Source organism: Oryctolagus cuniculus, chromosome 1, assembly GCF_051225735.1.
Source record: "Oryctolagus cuniculus isolate XC-2025 breed Fujian yellow rabbit chromosome 1, ASM5122573v1, whole genome shotgun sequence".
In the NCBI taxonomy this organism is placed as follows: Eukaryota; Metazoa; Chordata; class Mammalia; order Lagomorpha; family Leporidae; genus Oryctolagus; species Oryctolagus cuniculus.
In genome coordinates, this window is record NC_142867.1 from 227,271,125 (window position 1) to 227,289,580 (window position 18,456).

At 41.2% G+C, this 18,456-nt stretch overlaps 1 protein-coding gene across 18 annotated transcripts in view; it reads left to right on the forward strand.

The window, feature by feature from the left end:
• The window catches only part of RABGAP1 (RAB GTPase activating protein 1), a 190,091-nt gene that overhangs the window by 80,933 nt on the left and 90,702 nt on the right, over positions 1–18,456 (forward strand). For all 18 annotated transcript variants that reach the window (XM_008273353.5, XM_089302284.1, XM_089302268.1 and 15 more), the window contains 3 exons: positions 6,684–6,858; positions 11,526–11,619; positions 16,463–16,613. In XM_008273353.5, the coding sequence (XP_008271575.1) occupies positions 6,684–6,858; positions 11,526–11,619; positions 16,463–16,613 (420 nt within the window). The remainder of the gene's footprint in view (positions 1–6,683; positions 6,859–11,525; positions 11,620–16,462; positions 16,614–18,456) is intronic.

Consider the following 18,456-nt stretch of genomic DNA (forward strand, 5'->3'; position numbering starts at 1 on the left):
TTTTACTTATTTTTTTATATGAAAGAGTTGGAGAGAGATACAGAGAGAGATCTTCCATCTGCTGGTTTACTCCCTAAATGGCCTCAACATCCAGAGCTGGGCTGATCCGAAGCCAGGAGCTTCTTTCAGGTCTCCCACATAGGTGCGGGGACCCAAGTACTTGGGCCATCTTCCACTGCTCTCCCAGGTGCATAAGCAGGGAGCTGGATTGGAGTGGTACAGCCAGGGCTTGAAATAGAGCTCACATGGGATGCCAGTGCTGCTGACGGTGGCTTTACTGGGTAAACTACAGTGCAGGCTCCACTGTACCTTACTTTTTTTTTTTTGTAACATTTATTTATTTGAAAGAGTTACAGCCGGCGCCGCGGCTCACTAGGCTAATCCTTCGCCTAGCAGCACCGGCACACTGGGTTCTAGTCCCGGTCGGGACGCCGGATTCTGTCCCGGTTGCCCCTCTTCCAGGCCAGCTCTCTGCTGTGGCCAGGGAGTGCAGTGGAGGATGGCCCAGGTGCTTGGGCCCTGCACCCCATGGGAGACCAGGAAAAGCACCTGGCTCCTGGCTCCTGCCATAGGATCAGCGCGGTGCGCTGGCCGCAGCGCGCCGGCCGCGGCGGCCATTGGAGGGTGAACCAACGGCAAAGGAAGACCTTTCTCTCTGTCTCTCTCTCTCACTGTCCACTCTGCCTGTCAAAAAATTAAAAAAAAAAAAAAAAAAGAGTTACAGAGAGAGGACTTCCATTCTGCTGTTTCACTCCCCAAATGACTGCAAAGGCCAGAGCTGAGCTGATCCAAGGCCAGGAGCCAGGAGCCTCTTCGGGTCTCCCTCATGGGTATAGGGGCCCAAGGAATTGGGCCATCTTCTACTGCTTTCCCAGGCCATAGCAGAGAGCTGGATCAGAAGAGGAGCAGCCGGGGCCGGCGCCACGGCTCACTAGGCTAATCCGCCTAGCGGCGCCGGCACACCGGGTTCTAGTCCCGGTCGGGGCGCCGGATTCTGTACTGGTTACCCCTCTTCCAGGCCAGCCCTCTGCTGTGACCAGGGAGTGCAGTGGAGGATGGCCCAGGTGCTTGGGCCCTGCACCCCATGGGAGACCAGGAAAAGCACCTGGCTCCTGGCTCCTGCCATCGGATCAGCGCAGTGCGCTGGCCGCAGTGCGCCGTCCGCGGCGGCCATTGGAGGGTAAACCAACGGCAAAGGAAGACCTTTCTCTCTGTCTCTCTCTCTCACTGTCCACTCTGCCTGTCAAAAAAAAAAAAAAAAAAAAAAAAGAGGAGCAGCCGGGACTTGAACCGGTGCCCATATGAAATGCCGGTGCTGCAGGCTGGGGCTTTAACCCAGTGCACCACAGCGCTGGCCCCATGTACCCTACCTTTTAAAACTTAATATATTCTGGCCGGCGCCACGGCTCACTAGGCTAATCCTCCGCCTGCGGCGCCGGCACACCGGGTTCTAGTCCCGGTCGGGGTGCCGGATTCTGTCCCGGTTGCCCCTCTTCTAGGCCAGCTCTCTGCTGTGGCCAGGGAGTGCAGTGGAGGATGGCCCAAGTGCTTGGGCCCTGCACCCCATGGGAGAGGAGTAGAATCACCTGGCTCCTGGCTTCGGATCAGCGCGGTGCACAGGCCGCGGCAGCCGTTGGAGGGTGAACCAACGGCAAAGGAAGACCTTTCTCTCTGTCTCTCTTTCTCACTGTCCACTCTGCCTGTCAAAAAAAAAAAAAAAAAAATACAATATATTCTTACATCTCACATCAGTACATAGAGATTCCCTCATTCTTTTCTACTGACTAGTGGACGCTTTGTGGTCTTTTCAGTCAGTCCTGTGTTGATGAACCCTTGAGTTTTTTTTTTTTTTATTATTATTCATTTGCTCTTCTGAATGTACTGTGAAACCTTTGCATGTGTTGTTTTGATTTTACGAAAGTGCATTTTAGATTAGCTTCCTATTAGTGTAATCACACGTACAGTGAATGCATATGTAATTTTGTTATATTTGCCAAATTCCCTTCTGCGGATCCTGTAAAGTAGAGACTAGTAGAATCTAAGAGGATCTGTTTCTACACAGCAGAAGCTACAGATCAGATAGGTGGGACAGTGGTAGCTGAAAATAGTTTTTAAAAATACGTTTATTTACTTGAGAGGTAGAATTAGACAAAGGGAGAGAGAGAGAGGGGTCTTTCATCTGTTGGTTCACTCCCCAAATGGCTGATGGCAGAGCTGGGCTGATCCAAAGCCAGGAGCCAGGAGCTTCTTCTGGGACTCCAACATGGGTGCAGTGGCCCAAGGACTTCGGCCATCTTCTACTGCCATGTCACTTCTCAGGCCATGACAGAGAACTAGATCAGAAGTGGAGCAGCCGGGACTCAAATTGGCAGCCATATGGGATGCCATGCATTGCAGGTGGTGGCTTTACCCACTATGCCACAATGCTGGCCCCAAGATACTCTTAATTTGTCTTCTGATGAATGAGATTCAGTAATCTTTCAAGTTTTAAAGGTGACTTTCCAGCCGGCGCCGCGGCTCACTAGGCTAATCCTCCGCCTAGCGGCGCCGGCACACCGGGTTCTAGTCCTGGTTGGGGCGCCAGATTCTGTCCCGGGTGCCCCTCTTCCAGGCCAGCTCTCTGCTGTGGCCAGGGAGTGCAGTGGAGGATGGCCCAGGTGCTTGGGCCCTGCACCCCATGGGAGACCAGGAAAAGCACCTGGCTCCTGGCTCCTGCCATCGGATCAGTGTGGTGCGCCGGCCGCGGCGGCCATTGGAGGGTGAACCAACGGCAAAGGAAGACCTTTCTCTCTGTCTCTCTCTCTCACTGTCCACTCTGCCTGTCAAAAAAAAAAAAAAAAAAAAAGTGACTTTCCTTTTCTGTGAATATCCTGCTCATAACTTTTGCTCATTTTTCTCTTTGGTTTTGATCTTTTTCCTCTTCATGTTTATAATCACTTTGTGTGTTCTAAAGATTAACCTTATGAGATATGAGTTGCAAATACTATAGTTTGTCACTTGTCTTTTGACTTAATTATGGTAATTCTTTTTGCTTTGTTACCTAGTTTCCCTATATATACTTGATCATTTTTTTTCTGTTTTCTTGATCCCAGTCATACACTTTCCTCATTCCCAAGTTTAAAGGAATTTACATATTTCCTTCTATCTTATGGCTTCATTTTACCATTTTTAGAACTCTGATTCATTATATTTTATTCTAGGGTACTCTGGTGTATAGGGTCAAGTGTGGATCTGATTGAATCTTTTTCCAGTTGGTCATCCTCTTGTTCCCATACTTTTCATTAAATATTCTAACTTTCCCTTAAGCCATATGAAATATTACTTTGATTGCTTATTAAGTTTTCATGCATTTAGACCTCCTTCTGGTTTTTATGTTCTTTTTTTTGCATCAGTGTTACACTGTTTTTAATTATGTAGACTTTCTTTTAATCACTCTTATAGAGCCATTTTATTTCTTTTTTTAAAGTTTTACTGTATTATTTATTTGAAGGACAGAGTTACATAGAGAGATCTTCCATCCACTAATTCACTCCCCAGGTGGACACAGCTGGATCACACAGAAGTCAGGAGCCAGGAGATTCACAGTAGTAGAGAAGTAGATCAGAAGTACAGCAGCTTGGACTTGAACTGGTGCCCATATGAGATGCTGGCATCATAGGTGGCAGCTTTACCTGCTATGCCATAGCACCAGCCCCAGTAGAGCTGTTTTCCCTCCCCAAATATTGTTTCTGTGGGTTTTCTTGGAGTCTATCTTGTTTATCTTTTGTATGGACTTTAGATTTAAATTGTCTAGCTTTTGATAAAAAGCACTGGTATATGTATGTGGGTAAGTCATGTTATCTAGAAATAATATGCCATCTTTCCATTCATTTCTTTGCTTTTTTGTATTATCAGAATATTTAAAATTAAAATTATTTATATATTACATGTAACAATGACACTTTATTTAAATAATAACTTAATATGTATAACAATTATATATTATAATAATTTAAAAAGCTTTTTCACAATAGAGCACTGACATATACACAGAAATGATGGATTCCTGTGTATGAGAAGTCTTCAAAAAATTCATAGAAAATGCATGTTATGAAAAAGTATGCACTCATTTCAGAAGTTTTTATGCCAAAATTTGTAATTTTCATTGTCTGTTTCCAAAGCTTGTTGAAGGACTCTCCTATTGTTACCCAACTGCAACAAGATAACAGCATTTTTCATACGGAGTCCTTGGCTCTTCATGTATCTGATTTCACAAGGCAGTGTTGCTGTGACCACTATGACTCAGAAAACTGAGTTTCTAAGTAATGCAGTGGGTATAGTTTCTCTGATTCTTTCTGAAAGATGAAGAACTATCATGGATGTTGGAACAGTTCTAGATAGCAGTTAACTAATGTTTCAAAGAGAAATTTATAAAAACGCAAAATTTAAATCATGTTCCGTATGAGAGTATAATTTTTTTTTACGCTGGTGCCGCGGCTCAATAGGCTAATCCTCCGCCTTGCAGCACCGGCACACTGGGTTCTAGTCCCGGTCGGGGTGCCGGATTCTGTCCCAGTTGCCCCTCTTCCAGGCCAGCTCTCTGCTGTGGCCAGGGAGTGCAGTGGAGGATGGCCCAGGTGCTTGGGCCCTGCACCCCATGGGAGACCAGGAGAAGCACCTGGCTCCTGGCTTCAGATCAGCGCGGTGCGCTGGGCACAGCGCACTGGCCGTGGCAGCCATTGGAGGGTGAACCAACGGCAAAGGAAGACCTTTCTCTCTGTCTCTCTCTCTCACTGTCCACTCTGCCTGTCAAAAAATAGAAAAAATAAATAAATAAAGTATAATTTTTTAAAATTAAAAGTCATAATTATTACAAATTTAGAATGAACATATGTCACAGATGTTAATTCAATTCATTAGGTAATGAAGGAACCAAAAAGAAAGTAAAACTGAGGAGATTGGGTTTCTGTGATCCTTCCTTTAAAAATACAATAGAAGAAGACTGCTAGGGTCTGAAGACTGGCTAGAAATAAAGCCAGTTATTGTCTATAGGTAACCTTTGGGTTATCTTTTCTGTTGCACAGCAATTATTTGCATATCTTCTGGACCCAGATCTACAGGTTAATATGTAACTTCAGAGTCTGAGTCCTTAATTAATAGTAAATAAGTAAAATATGGCATATTTATCTAGAAAATTAAATAATCCTTAGGTGGTCATGTTAAGCCAAACTGACATAGTGCAGCCTGTGAATCAAATCTGACCTGACAGTTGAACAGTTGTTTTTGTAAAATGTTATTGTAACAGCCGCACTGACTCACTGTGCATGGCTACTTTTGCACTATACTGTCAGAGTTGAGTAGTTGTGACAAGAGTTTACTGGCCCACGTAGCCTAAAATATTTACTCTTTGGCTCTTTTCAGAAATGTTTTCTGACTCCTGTATAAAACCGTGCTTCAGGGTGATACTGAAATGACATGTTGCCATTATCTTTGGCCTTTCTTCCAGAATTGTATTCTTTTTTTTTTTTTTTTTTTTTTTTTTTTTTAAGAAACCAAGTGAACATTGCAACACCAAAACTGCTGTGATATTTCTGCAGCTAGTGAACTTCTTACTTGCTTCTCCTTTTCTGTGTTTCTGCTTTAATGAGCATTTTTCACTTTGGTGTAGCTACCTCTCTAGTTTTCTCCATGCCTTTTCCTCCTGCTCTCTATTTCACTCTACCTTTTTTCCCTCCTTTTTAAACTGGCCATAATAAGAAATGTTAATGTACTTTAAATATTTATTTTACTGATAAAATTTTCTATTCCTTGTTCTTAGTTTTTACTTTAGGCCATTTTAAGGCATTGTGTGTTTGAATCAAAATAAACCTAACGTAGAAAGCGTTGGAGTTAGCAGAACTTTGTAGGTTTTATGGATATCTTCTCTGCCATTCACCTCTCCCCTCCACTAATGCAGCCCTACCCTCTGCCCCAAGTTGTGGAAGAAAAAGTATGCTAACTGTTGTTAAAGTTAATTAACTGTATTTGAAAGAGAGCATGCACTCCCATTTGCTGATGTACTCCCTACCTGTCCAAAGCTGGGAACCAGGAACTCAATCCAGATCTTCCATGTGAGTGGCAGAGACTCAAGTACTTGAGCCATTGCCTGTTGACTCCCAAAGTATGCGTTAGCAGGAAGCCTAGAATCAAAAGTGGAGCCAGTATTCAAATCTAGGCACTCTGATACAGGATTTGGATTTCCCAAGCATTGACTTAGCTGCTAGGCCAAATCTGTGCCCTTCTCTACACTGTTTTAAATAAGCAAAAAGAATGGGGAAGAAAAAAAAAAAAGGGAAGTAAGAGAATTTTTAGTCCCTAAGCTTTCTGTTTTAGAAATACTTTGTAGTTTTATGAATGAAACCTGAAAGTGTACCATAAAGTAACTTGAAATATACAGAACAGTCAGCTTTTTACTGACTACATATTGATAGTTGAGTATTGGATTATACAGTTTGAGAACAAATAAAATTGCAAAGCTGGAGTGCTGCTCAATAAAAGCTCTATTTTCCTAAAGATTTTAAAATCGAAACACATGCTTTTCTCTTTAGAAAAGGTTACATTTAGTTTAGACTCAAAGAAACCCTATTTATTCTCATATCTGTCTGAAGTCAGAAATGGTGCTTGATGAAAAATAATTTTTCTGTATGATATTTTTCCTTCTCAAGATAAAGCAAAAGGAGAGGAAGAGTAATGCAGACACTTTATATGAAGTTGTGTGCCTGGAAAGTGAATCAGAGAGAGAGAGGAGGAAAACCACAGCCAGTCCTGCAGTTCGCCTGCCACAGTCTGGGTCTCAGAGTTCAATGATCCCTTCTCCTCCAGAAGATGATGAAGAGGAAGGTAAATCGCGGGAAGAACTTAATGTATATTAGGGGTTGGGGGACAGTGTAGACTTTTAAGATTTTATCATGTGACTGATATGTGACATGGCATTTGGAATATGTTTAGTGAATACTTATATGACAGGCTACTATATGCAAGGAGTTTTGAGAGATTAAAAGATGGTTAACATTGGACTTTAAGATACTTGTAATCAAATCAGAAAAATGAGATTTGTAATTTAAGAAATCAAGTTAGTGCCTGCTTGGAATGATAGAACATTTTTAGTGCAGCTTTACTTTGGTCAGTGTTCAGATTCTCAGCTGAGTCACTTTCAGATGCATGTTAACTTGTCAAATGCGGCTTCGGCATATGACTCCTACTGCAGATATAGACAAGAATGCTTCAGGAAGTTCATGGACGTGGAGTTAAAAGTTAAGTTTATTTTGGTACAAATTTTGAAATACATGCATACAAGAGGCCTTCAAAAAGCACATGAAAGTATTATGAAAGTGTGAGTCTTATAATTTGTACCAAAATAACCTTTTAATCCTTTTCTTTTTAAAGACTTACTTACTTGAAAGAATTAACAGATCTTCCATCTGCTTGTTCACTCTCAAAATGGTCATAATGACTGGAGCTAGGCCAGGCCAAAGCCAGGAGCCAAAAGCCTCATCTGTGTCTCCTGTGTGGATAGTATCCCATCTTCCACTGCTTTTCCCAGGCCATTATTAGCAGGGAGCTGGATCAGAAGTAGAGCAGCTGGGACTGGGACTGGTGCTCAGATGGGATGCCAGTGTCTCAGGTAGCAGCTTTACCCACGTGCCACAGTGCCAGCCAGCACTTTAATCGTATTTTTACGAACCTTCCGAATAACTCTTATATATGAAGATACACATCTGTAGGTTGTTGTGTTTTCACACTGATGAAGAATCAAGATAGCTGTGTTTATTGAGTTAATTTGTTTCTATTAAGAGTCCTCTGTAGAAGTGAGAATTGAAAGAAAGGAATACAGGAAAATTGAATGTTTGAAAGTCACTTTCTGATTTATAATTTCATACCAGAGCTTGAATTTTTATTGAAAAAAAGAAGATTGTGACATAAGGCCATATGAAACATGTATCTCTATGAGATGAGTAGCAACTATTCTGGAAATTCATTAGAGGAGAACTATTTTTTATTGTTGGAAATGTGGCAGGGTATCCCAAAAAGTAGTCTGTGAACTGAGACTTTAAAGTACAAGTATATATTAGTGAAATATTGGCTGATCTGCTCTTTCCTGGCTAAGAAATCCTATTAAAGGCATAAAGGTAGCAGGAGTGATTGCCTGACTAAAAGAAACATATCCATGAGTATGTGTACAGTTTTTCAGGTAAGAGTAACTCTTACTGTTCTTGCAATTAATCACCTTAGGATCATTTATTAGTGCTGTTGTTTTAAAGAAGAGCTTTCTTTCCTTTCTTTTGAGCGATAGAGAGACATCTTCCCTCCACTGGTTCACTCCCAAAATGGTCACAATGGCCAGAACTAACCCGATCTGAAGCCTGGAGCCTGGAGCTTCTTCCAGGTCTCCCACATGGGTGCAGGGGCCCAAGCACTTGGGCTGTCCTCTGCTGCTTTCCCAGGCCATAGCAGAGAGCTGGATTGGAAGAGGAGCAACCGGGGCACAGACCAGCACCCATACAGGATGCTGGTGCTGCGGACCAAGGCTTAACCTACTGCAGCACAGTGCTGGCCCCTATTAGTGTTATTTACAGCCACAAATGAGTAGGTATTTAATATGTGGTGGGCAGGTGCTTTGTTTGTCCTACAGAGTCCTCACAGTCCTGAAAATTGGGGTTTATGATGTTATTATTACCATCATGAAGAAATAGAATCTCAGAAAGTGAATTTGCCCAAGGTCATAGAACTTGAATTGACAGAGGCAGGATTTGAATCTAGATTTATGAGTTCACAGTCTGAGCTGTTGTCTGTCATCATCTCTTAATTTAACTCTCATGAAGAATTTTGAAGTGCAGAGAAAACTCATGTGTTGTTTGTGAAGTCAGCCATGCAGTTTTAAGTGCCCCTGTGGAACTGTTTTTAAGTCATGTTAGGTATAGGAAAAGTGGACTTAGTTTGAGATCATCTGCTATGTAACTAGTAGCTCTCGGGACTTGCAGTTCCTCTTCTAGGTTAACATGGTTAAGATGATGGAATGGATAAAATTTTATATAACGCCTCCCTAAACCCAGCAATAAAAACAAAAGAACCGCAAATTGAGAAAGAAGCTCTAGTATTAATAGACTTTGAAGAATATCTAATGGTTACAAAGAAATTGTGCTCCAGGTAAAGGAGGAGAGCGTCAGGACTGACATCTGTCTCAGTGTGGCAGGCATGGATTTAATTTTCGAGGCGATTTCCTAGTTTTCAATTAGGGAGAAATAAGAATTGATGGGAACTGGTAGACTGTTAGAATCAGGAAACCCTAGCATACAGGCTTTCTGCAGGAAGCACCTGCCCACCACATATTAAATATCTGCTTTTGTCCCCCGTTGTTTATGTGGTATGTACCCCAATGCATAGTCTCTTGGTAGGCACTCAGGAGATACTGGTAAGATGGTTAAAAAGAGCTAAAGAACTGGGATTAAAGGAAATTCTACAGCCATGCTATCCTTTAATTCTAACTCAGTTTACAAACAAGGGAAACAAGAAACAATTCTCTGGAGAGGCTCCTTATCCTGGACACTTGTCAGGAAAGGGTGGGTGTTCAGAAGCAAATTCTGAAACCAAGATTGCCTGCTTTCTCCTACCCTAAGCCATACCTTAGGCAGATGGGGTTCTAAACATAGATTTCAAATTATTATCCAGATTTTCTGAAGTCATCCAAAACAGTAGAAGAGAATTTTGGAAGATAGATCTTCCTACTCTTTTTGAACAACTTGTCATCCTTTGTAAATTTTAGTACATTTTTCTTACAGCCATCTTCCCACAAAGTGTTGTATGTGATATATTCTTTACTTTATTCTTATGTATACAGAGGTCTTTTACTTACATTCAGCCTGTTTTCATTCCTGTCACACCATCAAAACTGATGATAATGCCCAGAGCATTTTAATGTAAAGAAGCTTAGCAATAGGTATCATTGACCTCTGAGTCTTTAAAATCAGTACTGTCAGATAATCACGATCTCCAGTAGGGATGCAGATTCATGATACAATCATCTTAAGAGTAAGCATGCAAACTTAATCTAGGCAGATGAAGCCAAAACATCAAAAGTAAACAAAACCTAGAAACAGCACTAATGAAGACACAGGAAAAGTACTGTTGTATCTAATTAATGGAAATGTAAATTAGTAGAACAGTTTTGGAAGACAGCTTGTGAGAAAATTTAAGAATCTCTTAAAGTGCATTTACTTCACGCCGGAAGTCTACTTCTGGGCATTTACCCAATGAAAGCAGTGAGATATATTCATCCTGATGCTCTATATAGCAAAAATGTTGAAAACTCCCCAATTGCCCAACAAAAGAGAATCAAGTAGATATCTTAATCTCTATTTTTTCAGTTGTCTTTGTGCTTTTCAATTCTTTTCATGCCTTTTTCAGTGTCACTTTTCTCACTGTCTTCATCTCTTAAATTCCTTTTTATATTTTTTTAAGATTTTTTTTAATTTATTTACTTGAAAGAGTTACAGAGAGGCAGAGGCAGAGAGAGAAAAGTCTTCCATCCGCTAATTGACTCCCCATAAGGCCTCAACGGCCAGGGCTGAACTGATCTGAAGCCAAGAGCCAGGAGCTTTTTCTGGGTCACTCATGTGGGTACAGGGGCCCAAGCACTTTGGCCATCTTCTACTGCTTTCCCAGGCCATAGCAGAGAGCTGATTGGAAGCGGAGCAGCTAGAACTCAAACCAGCACCCATATGGGATGCCAGCACTGCAGGTGGTGGCTTTACTTGCTATACCACAGCACTGGCCACTCATCTCTTAAATTCTTACTTGAATTTACATTTCTTGGTTGGAATTTGAAATTATTTGTTTTAGTCCATTTAAATAATTATGTGCTTTATTATAAATTTAAATATACCATCATAGAAAATTTATGAGGCCATACAAACTTAAGAACAAGAGAATGTCAATCATAATTCTATCATCAGAGGCAATAATTGTTAAAATCTTCATGTAGTTTATTCTTGTCTTTTATTTTGTAGCATATATTACATCACAGTGAAGATTTAACTTTCCATATATTATGTAGTATTTTGCTGTATCATTAGGTAACCATAAGTGTCCACGTAGGTTTATGTTATATACATGTATCGTAATTCATTGGGTCTTATTGTTGGATACTTAGGTGGTTTGAATTTTTTTAACTGTGACAAGTAAGTTTGCTAAATATTTTCATGCAGAAAGCTATTTGGAAAAGGAAAGAGAACACAGATATTTTGAGCCCTGTAATTTTATAATTAAATTATTCTTTTCTGTAATTGACATAATATGAACCTGTATGAAAAGTGGAAAAGAATTAAAGAAGTTACAATAGTCTACACAGGACCATTTTTATTTTCTTTGTATTTATGTTTAAGTACCAAGGGAGATATTATGAGCTTATGTTCCCAAAAGAGGCTTTCAGATTTGACTTATGTTCCCATCACCTTTTACCTAGCGTAGCCATCTCTGTTATCCTTTATTGTGTGTTTTGTTTATTAAAGATAACGATGAACCTCTCTTGAGTGGATTTGGTGATGTATCCAAAGAATGTGCTGAAAAAATTCTTGAAACGTGGGGAGAACTGCTGTCCAAATGGTAAGTTCTAATCGGATAGTTCTCATGGGAAGGGAATCCTCCCTAACTAGAGTGTTAGATTCTGGAACAAGTTCTAATTGGATAGTTCTCATGGGAGGGGGACCCTCCCTAACTATAGAGTGTTGGATTCTGGAACAAGTTCAAATAGAAGAGTTCTCATGGGAGGGAAACCCTCCCTAACTAGAGTGTTGGATTCTGGAACAAGTTCTAATCAGATAGTTCTCATGGGAAGAGAACCCTCCCTAACTAGAGTTTGGATTTTGGAACCTAGTAGAAGAACCTGCAGATAAGATTCAGATTTCAGAATCTCTCTAATTCAAGAGGTTTATAAGAATAATAATGGTGATCTCAACTCAATTTTCAGAATATTAGAAAACTAATTCTCATTGCTGAAGGAAATATTTATTTGAATTTGAAATTCTTGGACAGAGTAAGTAAGGAAAGAGTTCCTTTACATTTGACAAGGTTAGAAACCATTGCCTGTGTAAGGTAATAATAGTTAAAGTAGTACACAATAATCAGTTAAATTCAGAGTCCACAATATAGACCCCAGGTAGGATTTTTTCCTTATCTGTAATAAGTTCTAAAATTGCAGAGTAGAATGAGCATGCTGTATATTACCTGCTCTGTCACTTTTCCTTCTAACAAATGTAAATGTGGGAATTTCTTACCAGCTTATGAAGTAACTTGACAAGAGTGTGAAGAAGCAATATCCTGCTAGAGCCTAGGGAGATTACTGACGCCATAAACAAGAGTGTCAAATTGTTAAGTCAACAACAGGAGTCACTGTGTACTTACTCCTCATGTGGAATCTGTCCTTAATGTGTTGTCCAATGTGAAGTTATGCTATAACTAGTACTGAAACAGTATTTTACACTCTGTGTTTCTGTGTGGGTGCAATAAAAAAGAAGCAGCAATATCCTGTGGGTTGTCTAAAAAGAATGTATTACCTTTAGATGCTCATTGTCATAAGCAGAGGTGCTGTGGTAAGCCAGTACCTGAGGTAGGGTGTTGGTATTTGCTGAACAAAAGCCAAACTTGAAAATTATCTAACTCTGCTCTATTTCCCACATTCTGGATCTTGGGGTTGTCACATAAGCTCCCTGTGGGCCTATTATTTTGAGGTTTGATTTTTCTCAGAAATTTTAACTATTGAAGTCTTTCATTCTATTCCTAGTAAAGCTGACTTAGTGTTTCAAAAATTATTCATACCCTTGAGGGGTAGGACTACATGTAAGCATCATCTGCTCTAGCATTCTCACACTGCTCTAACACTTTCAGCAAATCCTTCTCCACATTGGAAAATGTCAGCTCTCTACAGGAGAGAAAAATCAAACCAAAGCCTGGTTTGTCTTTACACACAGGTTTTAATAAAGAGATTCTGCAGAAGCCCCCAAAGGAACTTATATATAAATTCTTATATATTTTTCATACTTCTTTACAATCAGGAGACAAAACTCCGTATACTCTGCTCACAGCTATATTTTCAGTTCAGTCAGTTCAGGGTGTTTGGGCTGCTATAAGGAGGTTTTTGCTCTAAAATGGAATTGAGTCTTCGCATGGTTACATAATAGTATTTAAAAATTATCCAGGAGGGGCTGGCGCTGTGGCTCACTTGGTTAATCCTCCACCTGCGGCACCGGCATCCCATGTAGGCACCAGGTTCTAGTCCCAGTTGCTACTCTTCCAGTCCAGCTCTCTGCTATGGCCTGGGAAGGCTGTGGAGGATGCCCCAAGTGCTTGGGCCCCTGCACCTGCATAGGAGACCAGGAAGAAGCACCTGGCTGCTGACTTCAGATCGGTGCAGCGCCAGCCGTGGCGGCTGTTTAGGGAGTGAACCAACGGAGGCAGGACCTTTCTCTCTGTCTTTGTCTCTCACTGTCTGTAACTCTACCTGTCAAAAAAAAAAATTTTTTTTTTTTTAAATCATCCAGGAGCCAGTGCTGTGGCAGAGCGGGTAAAGCCACCGTCTGCAGTGCCAGTATCCCATATGGGTGCCAGTTTGAGACCTGGCTGTTGGACTTCTGATCCAGCTCTCTGCTATAGCCTGGGAAAGCAGTAGAAGATGGCCAAGTCCTTGGGCCCCTGCACCCATGTGGGAGACTGGAAGAAGCTCGTGGCTCCTGGCTTCTGATCAGCACAGTTCCGACCATTGCAGTCATTTGAGGAGTGAAGGAAGACCACTCTTTCTCTCTCTGCCTCTGCCTCTCTGCAACTCTGCCTTTCAGATAAATAAATACATCTTTTAAAAAAAATCATCCAGATACAGCATTTAGACTCTAAGATTTTTTTAAAAAGATATATTTATTTGAAAGGCAGTTACAGAGAAGTCAAGGCAGAGAGAAGTCTTCCATATGCTGGTTCACTTCCCAAATGGCTACTACAGCTAGAGATGGGCCATCCGCAGCCAGGAGCCAGGAGCTTCTTCTGGGTCTCTCATATGGGTGCAGGGGCACAAGGACTTGGCCATCTTCTACTGCTTTCCCAGGCCATAGCAGAGAGCTGGATCAGAAGTGGAGTGGCTGGGACTAAAGCCAGTGCCCATATGGGATACTGGCACAGCAGGTGGCAGCTTTACCTGCCATGCCAGCGCTAGGATGAGATTTTATTAGAATGAATTCACCAGCATTTTATACAGTGGCTTGGAATTTGTTTCATTTTCAAACTTTGTTATTTATTTGTAATTATGTCTTCCTACTCTCAAATAACAGTTTCCATCTGTTTAAAGAGAGTTTGTTTTTACTTATTTTAGTCATGTGTTCAGATACAGTGTCATAGTTTCTCTTCATCAATTCATTTTATCAATACTTTTTTCTATTGTTATATTGTATTCTACAGAGAGGAAGCATGCTAAGATCATAAAATTGTAGAACCCGGTAGACCTGTCTTCAAATTCTCTCTCTCCTGTTTCTAAATTGTATGGGCTTGGGCTTGGGCATTCACTAAACTCTTCTGAGACTGTTTTTTCATTTAAAAAATAGAAGTCTGTATAACTACCATTCTGGATTATTGTAGAATAAAACAATGTTTGTCATGGATGTGGTGATTACAATAAGAACTAATGAGTTTGCCGTATGTTGGGGACTGTGACCTGTTTGACCTATAAAAATCTTAGGAACTTGTGTCCATTTTTATAACTGAGGAACCTGACTCACAGACTAATGTCAGTGTAAGATAATGTGCTGGGCTGGCACCATGGCTCACTTGGTTAATCCTCCACCTGCGGCACCGGCATCCCATATGGGTGCTGGGTTCTAGTCCCAGTTGCTCCTCTTCCAGTCCAGCTCTCTGCTGTGGCCAGGGAAGGCAGTGGAGGATGGCCCAAGTGTTTGGGCCCTGCACCCGCATGGGAGACCAGGAGGAAGCACCTGGCTCCTGGCTTTGGATCGGCGCAGCGCCAGCCATAGCGGCCATTTGGGGAGTGAACCAACAGGAAGGAAGACCTTTCTCTCTGTCTCTCTCTCACTGTCTATAACTCTACCTGTCCAAAAAAAAAAAAAGATAATATTCTAAGTTGAATAAAGTTAATACTATATCAATGACAGAATTTTTAAAAGTAATTTTACTAATATAAAGTAAGCTAAGATTTGCAAATTCTTTCTATAAATATTCCAGGCTTTGCAAACTGATAATAATCTACTGCAGCTATTTAAGTTTTGTTGTAATACAAAAGCAGCTATAGAAAATACATAAACAAATAAGCATGGCTTTGTTTCAGTAAAAGTCTGCTTATTAAAAATAAGTGATGGGCTGGATTTGGCTCAGAGGCCACAATGTACCCATCCTTGAATTAAGTAATAGAACTACTTTTATTCTTTTGCTGGCAGCTTTCCAACTGTTATTTTTTTTTAATCTAAGTGAAGAGAAAATTATATTATTTCGCTATTATATTAAAATACCAATATCATGGAATTAATCACTTTTAAATGTGCTGTGCATTATTCATGTGGAGTTCTGAGAACATTTGGAGAAAAGTCTCAGACTTTTTATAATTAGATAGTGGTGATATTGTATCAGTAACTTGATTTTGTCTGACAAGCATAGGCATTTTCTGTATCAGGATCCTGTATTATTAACTCAGTAATGTTGGCTTTCAATCACAGACCAGCTGTTATATAATAAATGAAGCATTTATTTGTTTTAAGAGTTTGAAAATGACCCATGTTTTTAATTGACCTCCCCAAACTACTTTCTCCATCTGTAAAACTATAAATATCTCAGATGGTTTGTGTTAGGATCAAATGAGAAACTGTATGCAAAAGCACTTTGTAAATGTATTCCAGTTACAAGGTAAATTTTATCCCCCCCTCCCCCATTTATAGATGTGATGAATGAAGCCTAGAGACTTTAATGACTTGCTTTAATGTTACAGTAGTTTAGTGGAAAGGTTTTTAACCCCTATAGACCTTCAGCAAAGTTACATGAAAGAAGATGTAATAAAACATGCTGAAAACAGACTTGAAATATTTTAACTTAGAACATATAAATATACAATTCACTTGTTGATTTTGATGGAAGGCCAAGCCTTTCTCTTTGACTGTGTGTCCACTAACTAGAATTTTTCTCTTAGAAAAACTACAACCATAAGGCATTATCTGTGGTTTTGTTTTTTTAATTTGAGTAATAACTTAAAGATGCTTAGGGAGTGGTTTGCAGAATCTGTGTAAACTTTAGTTCTTTGTTTCACCCAATCTCTTAATGTTGTGTCAGCCACATCTAATTCAATAGCACTTTCTTTATTAGTATGTTACCCTGTCAACTTTTAAAAAATCATGTAATCTTATTTTCATAAAAGTAACACAAGAGAATCACTTATGACCAAACGGTATGACTTTATTTTTAGGCATCTGAACTTGAGTGTAAGACCAAAGCAGTTATCGTCCTTGGTAAGAAGTGGCGTCCCTGAAGCTCTTCGAGGAGAGGTCTGGCAGCTGCTAGCAGGCTGCCACAACAATGACCACCTTGTTGAAAAATACCGGATTCTCATCACAAAGGTAAGAAGATGATCATTTACCTTCAGCGCTAATCCATTTAGAAACTTGTAATGAAAAGATCTTTGTGGTTATTTGACTTCCAAGAATGTTCTTACTTCCTTTATCCAGTAGAAGAACAATTACACTTCTAGCTCAAAGATACACTTTCTTGAGTTGACACAAATGAGAAGACAAAGTTTTTTCAGAGGCGAAAGCTGTCCTCTGTCCCATTGTGTAGCTATGTTAGATCAGTATGTTATGCAGTGTGTGAAAATTTGTTTTTTTATTTTTTTAGTACTTCTCATACTTCATAGAAATATGCTCTTAGTAGGGAAGCCTGACTTTTTTCTTTTTTAAGACTTATTTATATATTTATTTGAAAGGCAGAGTTACAGAGAGGCAGAGAGAGAGTTCTTCCATCTGCTTGTTCAATCCCTAAATGGCTGCAATAGACAAAGCAGGGCCAGTCTGAAGCCAGCAGGCAGGCGCTAAGAAGCCCAGTCTCCCATGCGGGAGCAGGGCTCCAAGCACTTGGGCCATCTTCTACTGCTTTCCCAGGCCATACCAGAGAGCTGGATCGGAAGTGGAATAGCTGGGTCTTGAACCTGTGCCCATATGGGATGGGCTTTACCTGCTACACCACAGTGCTGACTGCTTTTTTTTTTTTTTTTTTAAGATTTATTTATTTATTTGAAAGTCCTAGTTACAGAGAGAGGGTGAGGGAGAAATAGAGAGGTCTTCAATCTGCTGGTTCACTCTCCTGGTGGTCGCAGTGCCAGCACTGGGCCAGCATGAAGCCAGGAACCAGGAGTTTGCTCCAGGTTTCCCATGAGGGTAGTAGAGGCCCAAACACCTGGGCCATCTTCCACTGATTTCCCAGGTCCTTTGCATGGAGCTGGACGAAAAATGGAGGAGCTGGGACACAAACTGGCACCCATATGGGATGCCAGCATCTCAGGCTGTGACTGCTCACTACACCCCAGTGCTGACCCTGGAAACCCTACTTCTAGTTTCTGCACTTAAAAAGAAAATAATTCTGTAGTTTTAAACTATATTTCCTTTTGGGCCGGTGCCGTGGCTCACTAGGCTAATCCTCCACCTTGCGGCGCCGGCAAACCGGGTTCTAGTCCCGGTCGGGGTGCCGGATTCTGTCCCGGTTGCCCCTCTTCCAGGCCAGCTCTCTGCTGTGGCCAGGGAGTGCATTGGAGGATTGCCCAAGTGCTTGGGCCCTGCACCCCATGGGAGACCAGGATAAGCACCTGGCTCCTGGCTTCGGATCAGCGCGGTGAGTCGGCCGCAGCATGGTGGCCATTAGAAGGTGAACCAACGGCAAAGGAAGACCTTTCTCTTTGTCTCTCTCTCTCTCACTGTCCACTCTGCCTGTCAAAAAAAAAAAAAAAAAAAAAAACTATATTTCCTTTTAGCTCACTCAGCTAAAGTGAAAAAATTTCTCATTTTATAGTATCCCCTTCTCCATTTCAGGCATTCTTCAAAGTTTTTTCAGGAAAAGAAAAATTATTCCTTGTGCAAGCATATAAATAAGGATTTTTTTTTTTTTGGACAGGTAGAGTTAGAGAGAGAGAGAGAAATGTCTTCCTTCCGTTGGTTCACTCCCCAAATGGCCGCTATGGCTGGCGCTGCGCCGATCCAAAGCCAGGAGCCAGGTGCTTCCTCCTGGTCTCCCACACGGGTGCAGGGCCCAAGCACTTGGGCCATCCTCCACTGCCTTCCCTGGCCACAGCAGAGAGCTGGACTGGAAGAGGAGCAACTGGGACTAGAACCCAGCACCCATATGGGATGCCGGTGCCGCAGGTGGAGGATTAACCAAGTGAGCCATGGTGCCAGCCTCCAGCATATAAGGATT